Source organism: Anolis carolinensis, unplaced genomic scaffold, assembly GCF_035594765.1.
Source record: "Anolis carolinensis isolate JA03-04 unplaced genomic scaffold, rAnoCar3.1.pri scaffold_11, whole genome shotgun sequence".
NCBI lineage: Eukaryota > Metazoa > Chordata > Lepidosauria > Squamata > Dactyloidae > Anolis > Anolis carolinensis.
Genome location: NW_026943822.1, coordinates 16,049,451 through 16,071,814, shown reverse-complemented (window position 1 = coordinate 16,071,814; position 22,364 = coordinate 16,049,451). Strand labels below are relative to the sequence as shown.

Below are 22,364 nucleotides of genomic sequence, written 5' to 3'. Positions count from 1 at the left end.
TTATACTGTAACAGCAATGATCCCATGTTAAGTTGCCATAACAAAGTAGCTTAGCTACAACTTGCAAACTTTGGAGACTTTGTTTCTACGCGAGTCCTTTTTCTCTTGTTGTAAGATCCTTATCTGCAACACTTTTGACAAGAAATATTTTTATTCTGTCTCTGTCATATACAGTATTAGTAAATATAAAAGTTTTCCCCTGACATTAAGTCTAGTCATGTCTGACTCTGGGGGTTGGTGCTCATCTCCATTTCTAAGCTGAAGAACCAGCATTGTCCGTAGACACCTCCAAGGTCATATGGCCGGCATGCCTGCATGGAGTGCCGTTATCTTCCCGCCGGAGTGGTACCTATTGATCTACTCACATTTGCACATTTTCAAATTGCTAGGTTGGCTTCCATCACCTGCAGTGATTGCTGCTCAGTAAAGCAAAATGGGGATTTTTTTCCAATCCCTTCATATTCCCTATACTAGTGACACAACTGTGAATTCAAAGAGATAGCTAATATGAACCAGTTATGGATGTGTAACTCTATATTATGATTTGTAACTGGGGTTACGAATTCCAGCTGTAGTTGTCATCTAGGAAAGGCCATAGCTGACACACTAACACAGGGGTCCCCAAACTTTTAAAACTGGGGGCCAGTTCACAATCCCTCAGACCGTTGGAGGGCTGGACTATAGTTGGCCACCGAGCAATAATGATGATGATGATGATGATGATGATGATGATCACAAACCAGCAAAAGTATTGGAAAATGAGCATGCAAAGATACTGTGGGACATCCGGATCCGGACTGACAAAGTTCTGGAACACAACACACCAGACATCACAGTTGTGGAAAAGAAAAAGGTTTGGATCATTGATGTTGCCATCCCAGGTTGCCATCCCGCATTGACGAAAAACAACAGGAAAAACTCAGCCGCTATCAGGACCTCAAGACTGAACTTCAAAGACTCTGGCAGAAACCAGTGCAGGTGGTCCCGGTGGTGATGGGCACACTGGGTGCCGTGCCAAAAGATCTCAGCCGGTATTTTGAAACAATAGACATTGACAAAATTACGATCTGCCAACTGCAAAAGGCCACCCGACTGGGATCTGCGTGCATCATCCGAAAATACATCACACAGTCCTAGACACTTGGGAAGTGTTCGACTTGTGATTTTGTGATACGAAATCCAGCATATCTATCTTGTTTGCTGTGTCATAAAATGTTGTATAATAATAATAATAATAATAATAATAATAATAATAATAATACATCACACAGTCCTAGACACTTGGGAAGTGTTCGACTTGTGATTTTGTGATACGAAATCCAGCATATCTATCTTGTTTGCTGTGTCATAAAATGTTGTATAATAATAATAATAATAATAATAATACATCACACAGTCCTAGACACTTGGGAAGTGTTCGACTTGTGATTTTGTGATACGAAATTCAGCATATCTATCTTGTTTGCTGTGTCATAAAATGTTGTATAATAATAATAATAATAATAATAATAATAATAATAATAATAATACACCACACAGTCCTAGACATTTGGGAAGTGTTCGACTTGTGATTTTGTGATACAAAATCCAGCATGTCTATCTTGTTTGCTGTGTCATAAAATAAAATAATAATAATAATGAGAGATGGAAGAGACCTCTTGGGCCATTTAGTCCAATCCCCTCCTGCCTTTGTGCCATGGGGGCCGGATAAATGGCTTCGATGGGCCGCATGTGGCCCGCGGGCCATAGTTTGGGGACCCCTGCACTAACACAATCTGATTGTCTCTTCCTCCACTGTTCAAGTAGAAATTGATACTTTAGGGATGCTAAAGCCAGACATTTACTGCTTCACTAAACTGGCATAACTACACTAGCATTGGTAGCAGAAGGGAAAGAGATGTGGGCACAGTGGCTGTGAAGGAACAAAGGCACTGGAGAGATAAATTGCTCACAACCAGCTGGTTTTGTCTACCTTTGCTTCCCACCACTTTATACACCTGGGAAAAGGATAACTGCTAGCACAATGCATCCACAGGATCGCAGCATGAGTTTCCATGATACTAAATGTTATGAAAAGTGGAGAGTGGGCAGCTGTCGGAAGACGGGTGCCTAGCAATACCACAGTAGCGAGAAATGATGGGGTATTTTATCAATCAGAATGAGCAGGGCACAAAGCAAAACTATTTTTAGCAGAAACAAACAGCAGCCAGAGCTGGCCGGTAAGGAAGCCTAGGTTAGAAAAACATGAGCCAATTCAGTATTCTGAAGCACACTCTAATTTGTCTCAATCTGGAACCGCTTCTCAACTGTGATAAGCCATGGACGCATCAAAACGCTGCACTCCATCTGTCCACCAGATCTCAACCATTTTTCATCAGTGAGCCATGCAGAATTGTGCAGGCAGCAGGTCGCTGGGGTTTTAGTGGGAGAAATCCTATATTGATGCCATTTGAAAGAGTGATCCAGCTGGCACTACTTTTACCAGTTTTCAGCACATGCCACAAGACGGTTCCAGATTCCTACTATGAGGCAGACTGAGCCAGATGCTTCAGGCAGTGAATGATGTGGGATAGAAACAGCTGCAAGGTTTTGGAAGAAAGAGAGATGCTGGTGAGTTGCCTTATGCTCTTTAAGATAACCTATTGTTCTCAATCATAGAAGGGAATCTCATTTGTAAGGCAGAAAGCTATTCTGTCACCATCATGGAAGTGAAATCAGCCAGGGTCCAAAAACACCTGACATGGAAACGCACATAAAATTCCACAAGATGAGACTGGAGGATTGTTGGGTGGGTTTGATCAAGGCATAATACATGGCACAGACATCTACATCCTGCAACATCAACATGACCAGCTTGTGCTGCCTGAGAAGGCTGTCTCACCCTGGCTATTGACAGAGCGAGTTGTAAGTCTATTTGGTTGGCTTTGATCAGAGCTTGGTAAAACCTTTCTTTCTTTAACCTGCCCCCAGTGGCGCAGCAGATTAAACTGCTGAGCTGCTAAACTTGCTGACCGAAAGTTTGGCGGTTTGAATCCAAGGAGTGGGGTGAGCTCCTACTGTTAGCCCCAGCTTCTGCCAACCTAGCAGTTTGAAAACATGAAATGTGAGTAAATTAATAGGTACCACTCTGGCGGGAAGGTAACGGCGCTCCATGCAGTCATGCTGGACACAGGACCTTGGAGGTGTCTACGGACAACGCTGGCTCTTTGGCTTAGAAATGGAGATGAGCACCAACCTCCAGAGTCAGGGGAAAACCTTTACCTTTACCTATTCTGGCACAGAAGTCATAAGGAATTAGAATTATCTGGCTGTCCCCCCTCTTCCTCACTCCCTTTCCCAGTAAAGGATGCTTTGGGAATAATATCAGAAACTTTCTGAAACTATGAAGCAGAGCCGACCCTAGGTATTTTTCAAGTGTAGGTGAACAGAATTTTGGCGCCTGCCCCAAAAACAATCACTGAAAAATAAAAGCGTTGGATAAGTGAGTATCTTGGATAATAAGGAGGGATTAAGGAAAAGCCTATTAAACATCAAATTACATTAAGATTTTACAAATTAAGCACCAAAACATCATGTTTTACAACAAATCAACAGAAAAAGCAGTCTCATTTCTAAACTGAAGAGCCGGCATTGTCTGTAGACCTCCAAGGTCATGTGGCCATTGGCATGACTGCCTGGAGCGCCATTACCTTCCTGCAGAAGCGGTACCTATTGATCTACTCATATGTGCATGTTTTCGAACTGCTAGATTGGCAGAAGCTGGGGCTAATAGCGGGAGCTCACTCTGCTCCCCGGATTTGAACTGCCAACCTTTTGGTCAGCATGTTCAGCAGCTCAGTGGTTTAATCCGCTGCACCACGAGAGGCTCCTAGTCAGGGATCCCCAAACTACGGCCCGGGGGCCACATGCGGCCCATCAAAGCCATTTATCTGGCCCAAGGAGTCTCTTCCAACCCTATTATTATTATTATTATTATTATTATTATTATTATTATTATCATTGAGGTTTGGTGGCCATCTGTCAGGGGTGCTTTGCTTGTGTTTTTGGTGTGAAAAGGCAGAAGGGAGTTGGACAAATTGGCCCAAGGGGTCTCTTCCAACCTTCTTTATTATTATTATTATTATTATTATTATTATTATTATTATTATTATTAACATTGAGGTTTGGTGGCCATCTGTCAGGGGTGCTTTGCTTGTGTTTTTGGTGCGGAAAGGCAGAAGTGAGTTGGACTAAATGGCCCAAGGGGTCTCTTCCAACCTTCTTTATTATTATTATTATTATTATTATTATTATTATTATTATTATTATTATTACAGTAGAGTCTCACTTATCCAACACTCGCTTATCCAACGTTCTGGATTATCCAACACATTTTTGTAGTCAATGTTTTCAATATATTGTGATATTTTGGTACTAAATTCGTAAATACAGTAATTACTACATAGCATTACTGCGTATTGAACTACGTTATCTGTCAAATTTGTTGTATAACATGATGTTTTGGTGCTTAATTTGTAAAATCTTAAACTAATTTGATGTTTAATAGGCTTTTCCTTAATGCCTCCTTATTATCCAACATATTCGCTTATCCAACGTTCCGCCGGCCTGTTTATGTTGGATAAGTGAGACTCTACTGTATTATTATTATTAACATTGAGGCTGTATTTGTTCCCGATTTGTTTTTTTACTTCAGAATAAGTTATGTGCAGTGTGCATAGGAATTTGTTTATAGTTTTTAAAAAACTGCTGTTCAGATCACAGCCTGAACGGAATGACATTCTTGATTTCCATTCTTCTTAGGCATCACTTGAAGGGAATCCACTCCAGCAATGAAGCCAACTCTTGGGAGGAACAACTCTTGAGGATAGATAGAAGGCAAAGTTCCCATCGACCAGGCCTCGAGCTGCATTTGACATGACACTGCTTTGCTCTTAGCACATTCGAGCCGTATCACCATCGAGTCATTCCCCCCAAAGTCTTTCCAGGCACATGAATTAATTACAACAGATCTAAAATGCTTTGGAAGAAAAAAGAAGACGAGCACTCTTGGTTTCCCAATAAACAGGGGGGAAAGGCAGCCTCAAATACTCGAGACAGCCACGCTATTCCAAGACACATAATGAACAAAAATAAGTCAAGATCCACTTGATACTCCCAGCCTGTAAAAAGATCAATGCAAAAGACTGAGATGGGGAGACAGTGTGCAAAGAGCTGGCTGCTAATCTTTCTGTGGTGCTACATCCTACATCGAGTGGGTCACACCAGCCTTTCAAAGCACAACATGTTTCTGTTTTCTCACATTTTTCCTACTAGCAGAAGGTGTTATTCCAAGCCAAAGATGTCCTATTTCTATCGGTCATCACCATAGTAGTAGCAATGTCCTATTATTAGGCTTATGCTTAATTAAAGTAGTATTCATAATAGCTGTAGGAGTTGGTATTTCAGTTCCATAATCTATCAGGTGTTACCAACTAGATTTTCAAACCACATTTTAAACAAGAATGTAGAAACCAGTGAAGAATTATTGCATGTTCTAAATACTGTCACTTTCATAATTGTGCTACTATGATTCCACCATGTCTCCTGTGTCAATATAACAATATAATAATATATAATACTCATTTTATGCTATACCAATAATATAATATACTAGCTGTGCCCGGCCACGCGTTGCTGTGGCGAAGTATGGTGGTATGGGAAATAAAGTATTGAGGAATTGGTGGTAGTTAAGGTAAAGGGTCCCCTGGGCTGAGTGGGTTGCTAGGAGACCAAGTGAACAGAGCTTAGCCTTCTAACTGGCAGCAATTGGATAAAAACAATTATTCCTCTCCCTCTAATTAGGACTTTATTTTTCTTTTCTTTTTGTTGTATCAACCTAGAGGCATGGATGAGGGGTTGTGCTGCCAAGTTTCGAGGTTGTGGGGTGTTTACTTTTGTTGTTTTGTCCGCTGCCGTGATGCCATCACTCTTTTATATATATAGATTGTATATACATATAATATTGATAATAATGTTATAATGTAACTAGCTGTGCCCGGCCTCACGTTGCTGTGGTGAAGTATGGTGGTATGGGAAATAAAGTATTGAGGAATTGGTGGTAGTTAAGGTAAAGGGTAAAGGTGTGGAGGCCAGATAATCCAGTTAAAGCAGATAATATAAGATTATAAATGGGTTATATAGCTGTGTGGAGGGGCCTTGAGTCTACACTGCCATCTAATCCAGTTAAAATCTGATAATCTGTATTTTATAGGCAGTGTGGAAGAGGCCTAAGTGAGGCCTAACTCTGCCTGTCCCCTGGGTGAGTGGGTTGCTAGGAGACCAAGTGGGCGGAGCTTAGCCTTCTAACTGGCAGTAATTGGATAAAAACAATTATTCATCTCCCTCTAATTAGGACTTTATTTTTCTTTTCTTTTTGTTGTATCAACCTAGAGGCATGGATGATGGGTTGTGTTGTCAATTTTCGAGGTTGTGGGGTGTTTAGTTTTGTTATTTGTATGAACTCCATCGACAGGACAGGCAGATCCTTTCAACCAAGCAATCAAGCTCAGCATTTCCAAGTTTTGTCAAAATAAACCAATTTCTGCTATTTTTTCTCCCATGCTACCATTAACTTCTTGCACATTTGAGATCAACCTCTAATAGAAACAAAGAAAACATCAGGTCAGCCAAACCATGAATGGGAAAAGGTCTCAAAGCAGAGGAAACGCAACTAAGGCTTTCCTGCTCCTATTGATTTACTAGTCTTGTTCGGTGTCCTGCCTGTAACATTGCCAGAATAGCACAAGAGGAGCAAAACATCTGGCAAATTTCCTCCAGTTCTATTGTGAAATAGCTTCAGTTCAAGTTTCATTGAAGAGTAAACAAGTCATTGTCTCCAAGACGCAATTCACTCAAAAGTCAAAAAGAAAGGTGGGCAATTGGCATTTGTTGCTCTTCTTCTCTCTATTCTAACATTCAAGGGGTATTTTAAAGGCAGACAAATGAACACTGTTTCTATTGTGGGTGATGGATAGAAGGCAATTGTTTAATTCTCTGTTGGTTCACTGAAAACCTTACTGGCTCGCAAAGTGTCAAATTTAGACTGTCTCTCTTATGTCCGTGCAAACCAGGTGGAAATATTTGAAAGAGAATAAGAATGATGCCTCTTGCTGAATGCACAGCGAATGTCTAGATCTGGGCTCATATGGAAGGCACCACCTGCCTTTACATACAGTGTGTTCCCTGTTATCTGAATCTTTATTACAAACTAGCTGTGCCTGGCCACGTGTTGCTGTGGCGAAGTATGGTGGTATGGGAAATAAAGTATTGAGGAATTGGTGGTAGTTAAGATAAAAGGTAAAGGTGTTACCTTACATTAAGTCCATTATAAATTGGTTATATAGCTGTGTGGAAGGGCCTTGAGTCTACACTGCCATATAATCCAGTTAAAATCAGATAATCTGTATTTTATAGGCAGTGTGGAAGAGGCCTAAGTGAGGCCTAACTCTGCCTGGCCCCTGGACGGAGTGGGTTGCTAGGAGACCAAGTGGGCGGAGCTTACCCTCCTAACTGGCAGCAATTGGATAAAAACAATTATTCCTCTCCCTCTAATTAGGACTTTATTTTTCTTTTCTTTTTGTTGTATGAACGTAGAGGCATGGATGAGGGGTTGTGCTGCCAAGTTTAGTGTTTCTGGGATGTGTAGTTTTGTTGTTTTGTCCTAGGACGAATTTTTTTTATCCTTTTATATACAGTAGAGTCTCACTTATCCAACATAAACGGGCCGGCAGAATGTTGGATAAGCCAATATGTTGGATAATAAGGAGGCATTAAGGAAAAGCCTATTAAACATGAAATTAGGTTATGATTTTACAAATGAAACACCAAAACAGCATGTTAGACAAAACATTTGGCAGAAAAAGTAGTTCAATACGCAGTAATGCTATGTAGTAATTACTATATTTATGAATTTAGCACCAAAATATCACGATATATTGAAAACATTGACTACAAAAATGTGTTGGATAATCCAGAACGTTGGATAAGCGAGTGTTGGATAAGTGAGACTCTACTGTATATAGATAGAAGTTGCACCACCTATCATCACAAGAGTACCATTGCCTATTACATGTATCAAATAATGCCCGGCACTCTCACTTATAGTCATGACACAAAAACACACACACACACATACCTATGAAGGGCCAATTATTAAGCTAGCCTGGAAACTAAAAACAGTGGATAGTAGCAATAATGCTTTTTAATGCAATAGGGAAAGACTGTGTTCCAACTGGACCAGCTGAGGACTTCATCACATGCTAGTTCCTCTCCTTTTCCACACACTTCTAAAACAGTTCGTAGACAAAGTACCATGGAGCCCATCATATGACACAGACTTCCAGCTGTCATCCATAATGTTGTGTCAGTGAACTGTGTCAGAAGTGGAGAGAAACAGGGATGGAACTGAAAGACCAGAACTGAAAAACATGGTCTGGTATCTCTCAGATTTGCCCATCCTGAATTGTTTCAGTGACGCTGAGGAATAGGCATTCCTATGATCCACTTCTTTTACAAAATCCTTTTGCATGAACCCGGAACAGTAATTTTAAAATAATAATAATAATGTAATCATAAGGAATAGCGCAATTCTAAGGTATCATGCAAATGTGAGTAGATCAATAGGTACCGCTCCAGCTGGAAGGTAACGGCACTCCATGCAGTCATGACCTTGGAGGTGTCTATGGACAACACCGGCTCTTTGGCTTAGAAATTGAGATGAGCACCAACCCCCAGAGTCAGACACAACTGGACTTAACGTCAGGGGAAACCTTTACCTTTACCTAAGGTATCATCACTTTGGTTGTTGTGAGTTTTCCAAGCTGCATGGCTATATTGAAAGATATATACAGGAAGTGATATTGGGATACTGGGAAAGGGGATGTGTATTGTATGATGATTTGGGTGCTGTTCACATTCGGATCTGCCCGAGAGCTGAAATTGCTTTTGGCAGGAGGAAAAGCCCACCTACTGAGGTTCTGAATTACACCAGACGAAGACTGGAAAAGACAAAGTTGTGCAACTGGAGAGGTAGACACTGAGGCCAAATTAAAGCAGGAGTGAAAGAAGGGGGCACAGACCTCCCACGTTCATAACTACAGAAAGGATTTCTGTAGGAACAATGTTCATTTCTATATAGTTTCTCTGGGCAACAGAAAATATGCCTTGTTCAATATATCAATGGTTAGACCTTATCTGTGTAGAACAGAAGGGTAGTATCTGGCCTTATTAAGTCAAGGACTCTGTTTTATTAGATGCCTGAATAAGGCGGTTAGTGGAATCTATTCTTTCACACTATGCTGTCAGTAGGTAACATTCAGAGACGTTGCTGCATTTGCTTGTTTTTTCCCATGGCAACAGAGAATTCAGTCGTGTTGTTTTTTTAATTCCTCCTAAAAATGTTGTTGGTGTTATCCAGACTTTGAATTTTACTTTACTGTTTCGCAAGTAAAGCAGACACGAGAAGAGCCTTCTCGGTGGCTGCTCCAGACTCTGGAATTCCCAGGCTTTGAAAAGTTATGAGGGTTGAATGAAAAGTAATGACTCCACCTTCGTTACTTGGGTCTGGATGGGAATATTTTAATAAATCAAACTCAGAAATCATCCCTAGAATGTGCTCTTTAACTACCACTATTCATTTGAAGAGCCCCGGTGGCAAAGTGCATTAAAGCATTGAGCTGGAGACCGAAAGGTCCCAGGTTCAAACCCCGGGAGCGGCGTGAGCGGGCACTGTTAGCTCCAGGTTAAATTGCCTCTGCGTCTGTCTCTGTCTCTGTTTGATGTGTTTATGGGCATTGAATGTTTGCCCTATGTGTGTATAATGTGATCCGCCCTGAGTCCCCTTCGGGGTGAGAAGGGCGGAATATAAATACAGTAGAGTCTCACTTATCCAACATAAACGGGCTGGCAAAATGTTGGATAAGCGAATATGTTGGATAATAAGGAGGCATTAAGGAAAAGCCTATTAAACATCAAATTAGGTTATGATTTTACAAATTAAGCACCAAAACATCATGTTAGACAACAAATTTGGCAGAAAAAGTAATTCAATACGCAGTAATGCTATGTAGTCATTACAGTAGAGTCTCACTTATCCAACATAAACGGGCCAGCAGAATGTTGGATAAGCGAATATGTTAATAATAATAAGAGATTAAGGAAAAGCCTATTAAACATCAAATTAGGTTATGATTTTACAAATGAAGCACCAAAACATCATGTTATACAACAAATTGGACAGAAAAAATAGTTCAATACGCAGTAATGCTATGTAGTAATTACTGTATTTACGAATTTAGCACCAAAATATCACAATATATTGAAAACATTGACTACAAAAATGCGTCGGATAATCCAGAACGTTGGATAAGCTAGTGTTGGATAAGTGAGACTCTACTGTAGTAATTACTATATTTATGAATTTAGCACAAAAATATCACGATATATCGAAAACATTGACTAAAAAAAATGTGTTAGATAATCCAGAATGTTGAATAAGCGAGTGTTGGATAAGTGAGACTCTACTGTACTGTAAATAAAATAGAGGAGAGTCTACTGAACAAGCCAGTACCTGCCGCAGACCAGTACTGCCATCTGTTGAGGAATTACGAAGGTGGAGGCATTACTTTTCATTCAACCCTCGTATGTTACACTGTAACAGCAATGATCCCATGTTAAGTTGCCATAACAAAGTAGCTTAGCTACCCTGTTTCCCCGAAAATAAGACAGTGTTTTATATTAATTTTTGCTCCCAAAGATGCGCTAGGTCTTATTTTCAGGGGATGTCTTATTTTTCCACAAAGACGAATTCACATTTATGGTTGAATTTTTAAAAAATGAAAATGTATTATGTACTGTACAGTAGTTGTCATCACAAAACAGCATGACCAAACTGTGAATCCTTTCAAGAATTTCTATATTATATTTTATTGCTATACTGTTTTAAAATTACTGTTTTAAATTTCTGTTTGTATGTAAATTTATGTTGTTGTTGGGCTTGTCCCTGTGTAAGCTGCCCTGAGTCTCTTCTGGGAGATGAAGGTGAGATACAAGAATAAAGTTATTATAATAATATTATTATTTCTTGTTACTTTTATTTCCATGTACAACAATCTATGGTATGTACATTTACCGATCCTGCATGCTTCTAAACAAAAACTTTACTAGGTCTTACTTTCGAGGGAGGGCTTATATTTAGCAATTCAGCAAAACCTCTACTAGGTCTTATTTTCTGGGGATGTCTTATTTTCAGGGAAACAGGGTACAACTTGCAAACTTTGGAGACTTTGTTTCTACGCGAGTCCTTTTTCTCTTGTTGCAAGATCCTTATCGGCAACACTTTTGACAAGGAATATGTTTAATCTGTCTCTGTCCTGCTTGTTTGTTGTCTATTACGGAGAAAATGCGGCTGAATATTTTCAATAATAGAGCCAGTGCTGTGCAACACAATGCTTCTGGCTAGAAAGTAATTAGATCTCCTCTGTTCGGGCGGAGGGAGACTCAACAGGACCGTACTTTAAAAAACAGCACTCTGATTCCCATACAGCTCCCCGTGGTGCTATCTGGTGTTCATTCCGCACCGAAAACATGGCTATAATAAAAGAATCGATATATTTTCACGTCTTAGGGGAAGGAAACGACAAGGAAGTCAAAATGGAGATGTTTACCTCTCTGATTGCCATTTTGTTTATAACAAAGTCCCTCTCAGCTGGTGATCTGCGTTTGCTGCTATCAGACAAGGTGACCTTTCGGTGTTTATAATTATCCAGACTGAACAACACGCTGAAAATTAATGCTAAAAATGTCCCTTTCTCACATTCTGCTGCTGTCAGGCATAAGCCATTCAAAGCAAGGCTTTGGTTCTATATTTAAGACGTTAAGGATTAGGAATAAAAGTGCAAACAAGCAAAAAGGAAGGAGGAGACAGAAAAGGGGGGATTGAACACACACAAGCTTCGTAGTATGTAATTCAGAATATTGAGTTGTGGATTAGTTGCTAAAATAGACAACTAGGTAGATGTCAATGGGAAGCCCACGAGCTTTCCCACTAATATTCCTTAGCAACTAGTGTTGAGTCATGCTGTGCTTGACACTCCAGATAATGTATAGTCATCACTCACCAAGTGTCTGACAGCCTTGTGCTCCATCAAATTTGTCTAATCCCCTTTTAGCATCAAGTAAATTGCTAAATAAAATGTCTTTACCTGATGCTGGGAAGGGCATTCAATAACCAAACAGGGCTCTGATTGAAAGCATTTTGCATCTGGAGGGCTAACCGGTTCAAAGTTTAATGAAAAAAGGGCTTCGGAGATGCAGAAGAGGGGAGATAATGTTACACATCGACTATGCCTTTGACTCTCTAGACAGCAAGTTCAACAGGCATAAAGTTTAACCCATCACAAAGATCTCTATAATGCTAAGGAAGACTAAAGTCCAAATGGCTTGGAGATAGTGCACATTAAATCTCAGCTTAACATCCCATCCATCCCTGAAATCCATGATGATGAGGAGCCTCCAGTGGCCTAGGGGATAAAAGCCTTGAAGGTTGGGTTGCTGACCTGAAGGCTGCCAGGTTCGAATCCCACCCGGGGAGAGCGCGGATGAGCTCCCTCTTTCAGCTCCAGCTCCATGCGGGGACATGAGAGAAGCCTCCCACAAGGATGGTAAAAACATCAAAACATCCGGGCATCCCCTGGGCAACATCCTTGCAGACGGCCAATTCTCTCACTCCAGAAGCAACTACGGTTGCTCCTGACACGAAAAAAAAGCCATGATGATAGGTTTCTGGGGGGGTATCTATACTGTAGAATTAACACAGTTTAATTGCCATGGCTCAGTGCTATGATATCCTGTGATTTGTACTTTGGAGAGGCACCAGCATATGTTGGCAGAGAAGACCATGTAAAATTACAACGCCCAGGATTCCATAGTATTGAGCTGCATCAGTTAAAGTGGTATTAAACTGCATTAATTTATTTTGAAATATAAATTAATAATAATATTAATAATAAAACATTATAAGTAGATAAAAGGTGTGTAGTAGGAGATATGTAGTAAAGTTGTAATAGAAAAGTTAAAAAACTGATAAGAAATATGTTTAAAGATGTTCTTGATTTTTTTTTTACTGTCGGATTGTATACAACATGATACATTTAAGATATTGTAAAATGAGGAAAATGTAAACTTATACATTTTGATTGTTAAATTAATAAAAAAATAAACTGCATTGATTTTTCTATGTAGGTGCACCCCACTCCTCCAATGCTTTTGTCCAAGTTAACTAGCTATTTTAGCAAGTTCTTCTAACCACCTGGGAGCCCCCGGTGGCACAGCAGATTAAACCTCGCTGACCAAAAGGTTGGATGTTCGAATCCGGGGAGCGGGTTGAGCTCCTGCTGTTAGCCCCAGCTTCTGCCAACCTAGCAGTTCAAAAACATGTAAATGTGAGTAGACCAATAGGTACCACTCTGGCAGGAAGGTAACGACACTCCATGCAGTCATGCCGGCCACATGACCTTGAAGGTGTCTATGGACAGCGCCGGCTCTTCAGCTTGGAAATGGGGATGAGCACCAACCCCCAGGGCAGGACACAACTAGACTTAACATCAGGGGAAAACCTTTATCTTTACCTATCTGATTTGCCTGGCCTCATCTTCCACCTCAGGGCCCTTTTGGGGAAGAAGCGGCACCCGCGACGGAGACCTAGAGACATTTACGAGACTTACATAACTCCTCCGAAAGTCATATGTCAGTGTTTTGAATCTTAAGTTACAAGCAAAGTTTTGCACAGCCCTACTACAGTATTTATATTTACTGCTGCAGAGAAATCAGCGGCAGTAAGCAAACGGTTAAAAATCAGCCATCTCCAAGTTGAGGCACTTAAATAGTTCTGCCAATTAGACGACTTGATTGGTTGACATTCGTAGAACTATCATTTTGCACACAGGGTGCCTTCCGCATGGATGGGCACGGCAGCGTTTTGACACTTCGCTCTTCCATGGAGCCTTGCGAGTTTTTCCTACTCTGAAATGAGCATGTAATATTCATTCCACTAACTCCGCTCCGTCTCTATCCTAAGTGCTCAAGGCATCTAATAAATAAAATTAGTCTTCACTTACTTTAGTGCTTTGGATTAAACAGAGGAATTGGACCCAATGAACTTCCTTCCTTGACTTATTAAGTCAAGGAAAAGTCTCATTTGCAGTTTGGTCACTGGGATGGAACCAGTGCGTTTCACTTCACATCAGATGGGCAGATCAGCGGAGACCGAGATGTGGCTTTCCTAAAACGAAATGATCGAGTGATGAGCAAAATGTTCTTCGAAATCTTTGGCTTTTCCTTTGTCTGATGTTGTCACCCAAACACCCATTTTACTGCTGTTACATCAGCACAACTGAGGGTCAATAGTTTGACAGATCTTCTCCCAATGGATGGAAAATTAAATAAGTTCTCATATATCCTGCAGCAATTCTAGTGTAGCCTTCCCACTTTTTTTTTATTCTTATCCGGATTGTGTTGTTGAAGGCATTTATGGCCGGAATCACTGGGTTGTGGCGCATTTTCCGGGCTGTGTGGCCATGTTCCAGAAGCATTCTCTCCTGATGCTTTGCCCACATCTATGGCAGGCATCCTCAGAGATTGTGAGGATGCCTGCCCTAGATGTCGGCAAAACATCAGGAGAGAATGCTTCTGGAACATGGCCATACAGTCCAGGAAATGCACAACATCCCAGTCTATCAGTTTATTATCTCTTTGATCTCATCTTACTCCAATAGCTCCAAACCAAGTCCAAATTGCAAAAGTATTCAATTGACTCAACAAAGGAGAAGACAGGGTTGGGCTGTGGCGCAGGCTGGTTAGCACTACGTTTCCCCTAAAATAAGACATCCCCAGAAAATAAGACCTAGTAGAGGTTTTGATGAATTGCTAAATATAAGGCCTCCCCCAAAAGTAAGACCTAGCAAAGTTTTTGTTTGGAAGCATGCCCGCCGAACAGAACACCAGAGCATGCAGGATCGGTAAATGTATGTACCATAGATAGTTGTACATGGAAATAGTGGTAGTAACAAGAAATTCTTGATAGGATTCACAGTTTGTCTGGTTATGCTGGTTTGTGATGACAATTACTGTACAGTATATAATAAATGTTCATTTTTTTGTTCAACAATAAATGTGAATTTTTCTTCATGGAAAAATAAGACATCCCCTGAAAATAAGACCTAGAGCATCTTTGGGAGCAAAAATTAATATAAGACACTGTCTTATTTTTGGGGAAACACGGTATAAGAAAAAATGGGTTCCCAAGGACTTGAACTAACAAGTGTCCACTACATGGAATGAATAACAATGTATTAAATATAATTAAACATTGTTTTATACACAATAACCTAATATAAATTTCAGATAAATGGTTACAAAAGCCAATCAAACTGTTACATTCACAGTATGATGAATGTTAATCAACTTTCTTGGTTATTAGCCAGCTGCAATAAATCACTCTGACAAGAGGTCATGAGTTCGAGGCCAGCCCATGGTGAAGTGAGCACCTGACCATTAAAATAAAAAATAGCCCTGCTCCTTCTTGACCTAAGCAACCCGGAAGATAGTTTCATCTATCAAGTAGGAAATTTAGGTACCACTATGTGGGGAGGCTAATTTAACTAATTTAAAGGTAAAGGTAAAGGTTTCCCCTGACGTTAAGTCCAGTCATGTCTGACTCTGGGGTTGGTGCTCATCTCCATTTCTAAGCCAAAGAGCCGGCGTTGTCCGTAGACACCTCCAACGTCATGTGGCTGGCATGACTGCATGGAGCACCGTTACCTTCCCGCTGGAGCGGTACCTATTGATCTACTCACATTTGCATGTTTTCGAACTGCTAGGCTGGCAGGAGTTAGGGTTTACGACACTAATTTAACTAATTTACGACACCATAAAAATCATCCAGCAATGTTTGGAATGAGGAAGTCGGCATCACAGTGGATGATGAAGCAGCTGCGCCCCCTGTGGCCAGAATCGAGCATCCCCTCAGGAAGCTGGAAGCTGGAGAAGGTTAAATTGGCACTGTGTCTGTCTCTGTCGCTATGTTTATATGGCATTGAATGTTTGCCTTGTATGTGTACATTGTGATCCACCCTGAGTCCCCTTCAGAGTGAGAAGGGTGGAATATAAATCTATATATATAAAAGAGTGATGGAATCGCGGCACCGGACAAAACAACAAACCTAAATACCCCACAGCCTCGAAAATTGACAGCACAACCCCTCATCCACACCTCTACGTTCATACAACAAAAAGAAAAGAAAAATAAAGTCCTAATTAGAGGGAGAGGAAGAATTGTTTTTATCCAATTGCTACCAGTTAGAAGTCTAAGCTCCGCCCACTTGGTCTCCTAGCAACCCACTCAGCCCAGGGGACAGGCAGAGATAGCCCTCACTTAGGCCTCTTCCACACTGCCTATAAAATACAGATTATCAAATTTGAACTGGATTACAGTAGAGTCTCACTTATCCAACATAAACGGGCCGGCAGAATGTTGGATAAGCAAATATGTTGGATAATAAGGAGGCATTAAGGAAAAGCCTATTAAACATCAAATTAGGTTATGATTTTACAAATGAAGCACCAAAACATCATGTTAGACAACAAATTTGGCAGAAAAAGTAGTTCAATACGCAGAAATGCTATGTAGTAATTACTGTATTTATGAATTTAGCACCAAAATATCACGATATATTGAAAACATTGACTGCAAAAATGCGTTGGATAATCCAGAATGTTGGATACGTGAGTGTTGGATAAGTGAGACTCTACTGTATATGGCAGTGTAGACACTACCACCAATTCCTCAATACTTTATTTCCCATATCACCATACTTCGCCACAGCAATGCGTGGCTGGGCACAGCTAGTACTGTAAATAAAATAATAAATAAGACAAGACAAAGTGGAATCTTGCCCTTACCAATAGACAAGGCAAAAGCAAACAGCAGCAGTCTCTCCTTACTTGCCATCTTGACTGTTGCTTGACCACACGTGTCCTGCTTTCCAGCTATCGAAACATGCTCTCAATGTTGGTTGGGGGCAAGAATTTATCCAAAGGGATTTCCACTAGTAGACAGGCCCTTTGTTTTGGGTTGTTGAGTGTCTCCTTCTTTCAATTTAGCCCTTGATTGGAGTCATATGCTTGCTAATATCTAGCAGAATGCAACCACAGAATGGATTTCTCATTGCAGACTGCCGAGGACTAATTGCAGGAGCCTTTTCCCAGCCACTCGATGATTGTAGGCTAATTTTCTGTTGTGAAACAGAGACCCGGGTTAATGAGGCTAATTGTGTTTACCAGGGCTCTGAACAAAAAAAGGAAGCCAACTCACTTCTGAAAAGACTCCTTTGTCAGGGACAAATGGGTAGAAATTGTATCAGCATTTCCTGAAATGGCAGTAGTTTGATCAAGCTTGGGAAAGCAACCTTTATAGAAAACAAGACCTAGCAGGACAGAAAACAAAACCTATTATAAAGCCTCCAGTTCGGATGGAGTTGTGGCAAGAGACAAAATGCTCAAAGAACTGCCATGGCGTGCTATCGATAAAGTCACGAACCCTTCCGTTTTAGTCTTACAAAGAGAAAGGATACGGAAAGTTTTTTAAGGGGCAAAAAACAATGCATAACTTTTATGCCAGGGTGTTTCAAAATGATAGACCCAATTCCAAAGGAGTATATTTCATAATGGCAACACGTTACAATCGCACGAATCTTAAAAAATAACTGCAAATGGAGAATATTTCAACTTTATAAGCAGTGAATTAGGAGCCTCGGTGGCAAAGTGTGTTAAAGCGCTGAGCTGCTGAACTTGCAGACCGAAAGGTCCCAGGTTCAAACCCCGGGAGTGGCATGAGCGGCCGCTGTTAGCTCCAGCTTCTGCCAACCGAGCAGTTCAAAAAACATGCCAATGTGAGTAGATCAATAGGTACCGCTCCGGCGGGAAGGTAATGGCGCTCCATGCAGTCATGCCGGCTACATGACCTTGGAGGTGTCTACAGATAACGCCGCCTCTTCAGCTTAGAAATGGAGATGAGCATCAACCCCCAGAGTCAGACATGACTGGATAATGCAGGCCAAGACCTTTAGGCACTGCACCCAGTGTGCTCATCACCACTGGGACCACATTGACTGGCTTGTGCCACAGTCGTTGCAATTCGATCTTTAAATCCTCATATCGTGCCAGCTTTTCTAGTTGTTTCTCTTCAATCCTGCTGTAACCTGGGATTGCAACATTGACAATCCATACTTTGTTTTTTAACACGATCGTGAAGTCAGGAGTATTGTGCTCCAACACTCTGTCTGTCTGAATTCGGAAGTCCCAGAGTAGCTTGGCATGTTCATTCTCTGTAACTTTTTCCAGCTTGTTCTTTGTCGCAGGCAGATGATATATGTGGCACAAGTTCCAATGAATCATCTGAGCAATGGTGTTATGCCTCTGCTTGTAGTCTGTCTGCTTGTAGTCTGTCCTCATGGGGAGATAGGGTGGGGTCCAAATGAAGATTATTATTATTATTATTATTATTATTATTATTATTATTATTATTATTATTATTATTTTATGACATAGTAAAAAAGATAGATATGCTGGATTTCGTATCACAAAATCACAAGTCGAACACTTCCCAAGTGTCTAGGACTGTGTGATGTATTTTTGGATGATGCGTGCAGATCCCAGCAGGGTGGCCTTTTGCAGTTGGCAGATCATAATTTTGTCAATGTCTATTGTTTCCAAATGCCGGCTGAGATCTTTTGGCATGGCACCCAGTGTGCCCATCACCACCGGGACCTCCTGCACTGGTTTCTGCCAGAGTCTTTGAAGTTCAGTCTTGAGGTCCTGATGGTGGCTGAGTTTTTCCTGTTGTTTTTCGTCAATGCGACTGTCACCTGGGATGGCAACATCAATGATCCAAACCTTTTTCTTTTCCACAACTGTGATGTCTGGTGTGTTGTGTTCCAGAACTTTGTCAGTCCGGATTCGGAAGTCCCACAGTATCTTTGCATGTTCATTTTCCAATACTTTTGCAGGTTTGTGATCCCACCAGTTCTTTACTGCTGGGTGGTGGTACTTGAGGCATAAGTTCCAATGAATCATTTGGGCCACATAGTTGTGCCTCTGTTTGTAGTCTGTCTGTGCAATTTTCTTACAGCAGCTGAGGAGATGATCAATGGTTTCGTCGGTTTCCTTGCACAGTCTGCATTTTGGGTCATCAGCTGATTTTTCGATCTTGGCCTTAATCACATTTGTTCTGATGGCTTGTTCCTGGGCTGCAAGGATCAGGCCTTCTGTCTCCTTCTTCAGGGTCCCATTCGTGAGCCAGAGCCAGGTCTTCTCCTTATCAGCTTTTCCTTCAATTTTGTCAAGGCACTTTCCATACAGTGTTTTGTTGTGCCAGCTGTCAGCTCTAGTTTGTAGTGCGGTTTTCTTGTACTGGTTTTTTGTCTGTTGTGTTTTGAGGAGTTTCTGATTTTTGACTTCAATCAAAGCAGGTTCTTCACTTTGCTTTACATATTCTGCCAGGGCATGTTCTTCTTCTTTGACTGCTTGTTTTACTTGTAAGAGTCCTCTGCCCCCTGATCTTCTAGGCAGATAGAGTCGGTCAATTATTATTATTATTATTATTATTATTATTATTATTATTATTATTATTATTATTATTGTCAGAGGTGTCCCAATCTAGGCAAACAAGAACAGCAGGAGATAGTCATGAGAATTTGTCAGATTTCAAAGGAAGGCAGCAATGGGGAAAAAAAATGAAGTGTAGCAAAGTGGAAGAGGAGGAATAGGATGAAATCATTCATGCTTTTTCTTTCTATTTTCTTTAACGAGCAGAATAGACTTGGAGATGAAAAGGGAAAAGCCCAAGATTTAATACCTATTGTGAGGGTTAGAACGGGTTGTGTAGCAGCATTATGTTTCCTTCTTCCCTCTCTCTTTACAGGACGTAGGCGGAAAGTGACCCTTGGGGAGCGAGGACAGTTTGGAAAGCTGGAGTGAACCAAACACCTGTAGATTTGACCCATGCTAGGAATTGAACCCAGGTGGCGAAAGCTTCATTTTTGATCTCTCGCTGTTCAAAAATACTCACTGGCAGCTCCTCAAAATTCTCCGCACTGCCAATCTGGGGTCCTTTGTGCAAACTTCACTATGTTCTCTGAAAACATAAAACGTTTCTCTTCGGGGCAGGCCGGGGAAGAAAAAACAAACGCCAAAAACCCATAGGTCTCTTGGCGCACCCAAAATATAACTTTCATTATGTTTTTAAAAAGAAGAAATGCAACAGGCTGCTGCCTTGGTTGAATCAATAGCCCTGGGGTATGAACATCCTCCATTCCTCTTAATGGGATTTTAAACTCAAAGGCTCATTGTGACAACCTGAATGCTAAAACCGTAATCAAACAAGTTGTCTGGCACAGAAACGCCTGGGCTCAGATCACTGATTTTGCATAAAGGAGGGTGATAGAAGGGTTGGATATGAAAATCCATGCAAAGCCATGATCAAACACACACACACTGTAGTCCCCAACCTGAAACTTGCTCCCTGTAATTCCATTGGCATTTTATCAAACCGGAATGAAAGGTTATGGCAGAAATCAAAGCGTTTTAAGTTGTGCATTGCTATGAAGCATATGACTTTTCACATGCCCCTTGTACACTGCCACAGGATCTAGATTATCAATCCAGATAATCCACATTATCTGCTTTGAACTGGATTATATGTCTCTACTCTTTCGTGTCGAGCAGATTTTCATGTGGGGAGGGAGCTTCCCGTTTTGTGCTTCCGAAGAAACGAAAGACACGAAAGAAACGGATTTTGTGCACATGTCTAATGCCAACTGTTTTTGCATTTGCAGCAACGGGATACGAAAAGGCCGAAAGGGAAAACGGGAAGAGAAATAAAGCGGAGCTGGGACTCAAACTTTGGAAATCTCACATGAGGCTTTTTTTCCGGCAGATATTCACTTTTTTGTCTTCTCATATGCAACCTTAAGTGGCACATCCCTCAAATACATCTGCCATTTCAACTGAGAAAGATGACCTAGTTCCTCTTCTTTCGAAGGGCCTTGCACAGATCTAGTTTTCATGGATTGCGTGTCTGTGAAAGTAACCTTCTGGACAACACATCCAACAGTTCAATAAAATATTAAAGCACGGTAAATTTACAGCTCTTTCTAACACACGCTCAAAAAGGCTAAACTGAGTAAACTGACCTAATTTAGCGGCAATGTGCTGTCCTGGTCCTTAGAGCAGGGGTCCCCAAACTTTTTAAACAGGGGGCCAGTTCATGGTCCCTCAGACCGTTGGAGGGCCAGACTATCATTTTTTTTAAAACTATGAACAAATTCCCATGCACACTGCACATATCATATTTTGAAGTAAAAAAACAAAATGGGAACAAATACAGTCTTAATGTTAATAATAATCATAATTATAATAAAAATAATAAAGAGGGTTGGAAGAGACCCCTTGGGCCATTTAGTCCAACCCCCTTCTACCTTTGTGCACTAAAAGCACAAGCAAAGCACCCCTAACAGGTGGCCACCCAGCCTCAATGTTGTTAACAACAACAACAACAACAACAACAACAACAACAACAACAACAACATATCACACAGTCCTAAATGCTTGGGAAGTGTTCAACTTGTGATTTTGTGATACAAAATCTAGCATATATATCTTGTTTGCTGTGCTATACTGTGTCCTTCTGTCAATAATAATAATAATAATAATAATAATAATAATAATAATAATAAGGGTTGGAAGAGACCCCTTGGGCCATTTAGTCCAATCCCCTTCTACCTTTGTGCACTAAAAGCACAAGCAAAGCACCCCTAACAGATGGCTACCCAGCCTCAATGTTGTTAACAACAACAACAACAACAACAACAACAACAACAACAACAATAACAACAACATATCACACAGTCCTAAATGCTTGGGAAGTGTTCAACTTGTGATTTTGTGATACAAAATCTAGCATATATATCTCGTTTGCTGTGCTATACTGTGTCCTTCTGTCAATAATAATAATAATAATAATAATAATAATAATAATAAGGGTTGGAAGAGACCCCTTGGGCCATTTAGTCCAATCCCCTTCTACCTTTGTGCACTAAAAGCACAAGCAAAGCACCCCTAACAGATGGCTACCCAGCCTCAATGTTGTTAACAACAACAACAACAACAACAACAACAACAACATATCACACAGTCCTAAATGCTTGGGAAGTGTTCAACTTGTGATTTTGTGATACAAAATCTAGCATATATATCTCGTTTGCTGTGCTATA

The 22,364-nt window shown here is 40.8% G+C and overlaps 1 protein-coding gene and 1 long non-coding RNA gene across 2 annotated transcripts in view; one reads left to right on the top strand and one right to left on the bottom strand.

Annotated features, from left to right (window-relative positions):
- The window catches only part of sema6d (semaphorin 6D), a 580,684-nt gene extending 560,599 nt beyond the window's left edge, over positions 1-20,085 (top strand). The window contains exon 18 of the mRNA XM_062963613.1: positions 20,015-20,085. Within this exon, the coding sequence (XP_062819683.1) occupies positions 20,015-20,070 (56 nt within the window). The 3' untranslated portion in view covers positions 20,071-20,085. The remainder of the gene's footprint in view (positions 1-20,014) is intronic.
- LOC103280972 (uncharacterized) overlaps positions 1-22,364 on the bottom strand; it is a 214,086-nt gene that overhangs the window by 34,853 nt on the left and 156,869 nt on the right. The gene's annotated exons all lie outside the window — the stretch shown is intronic.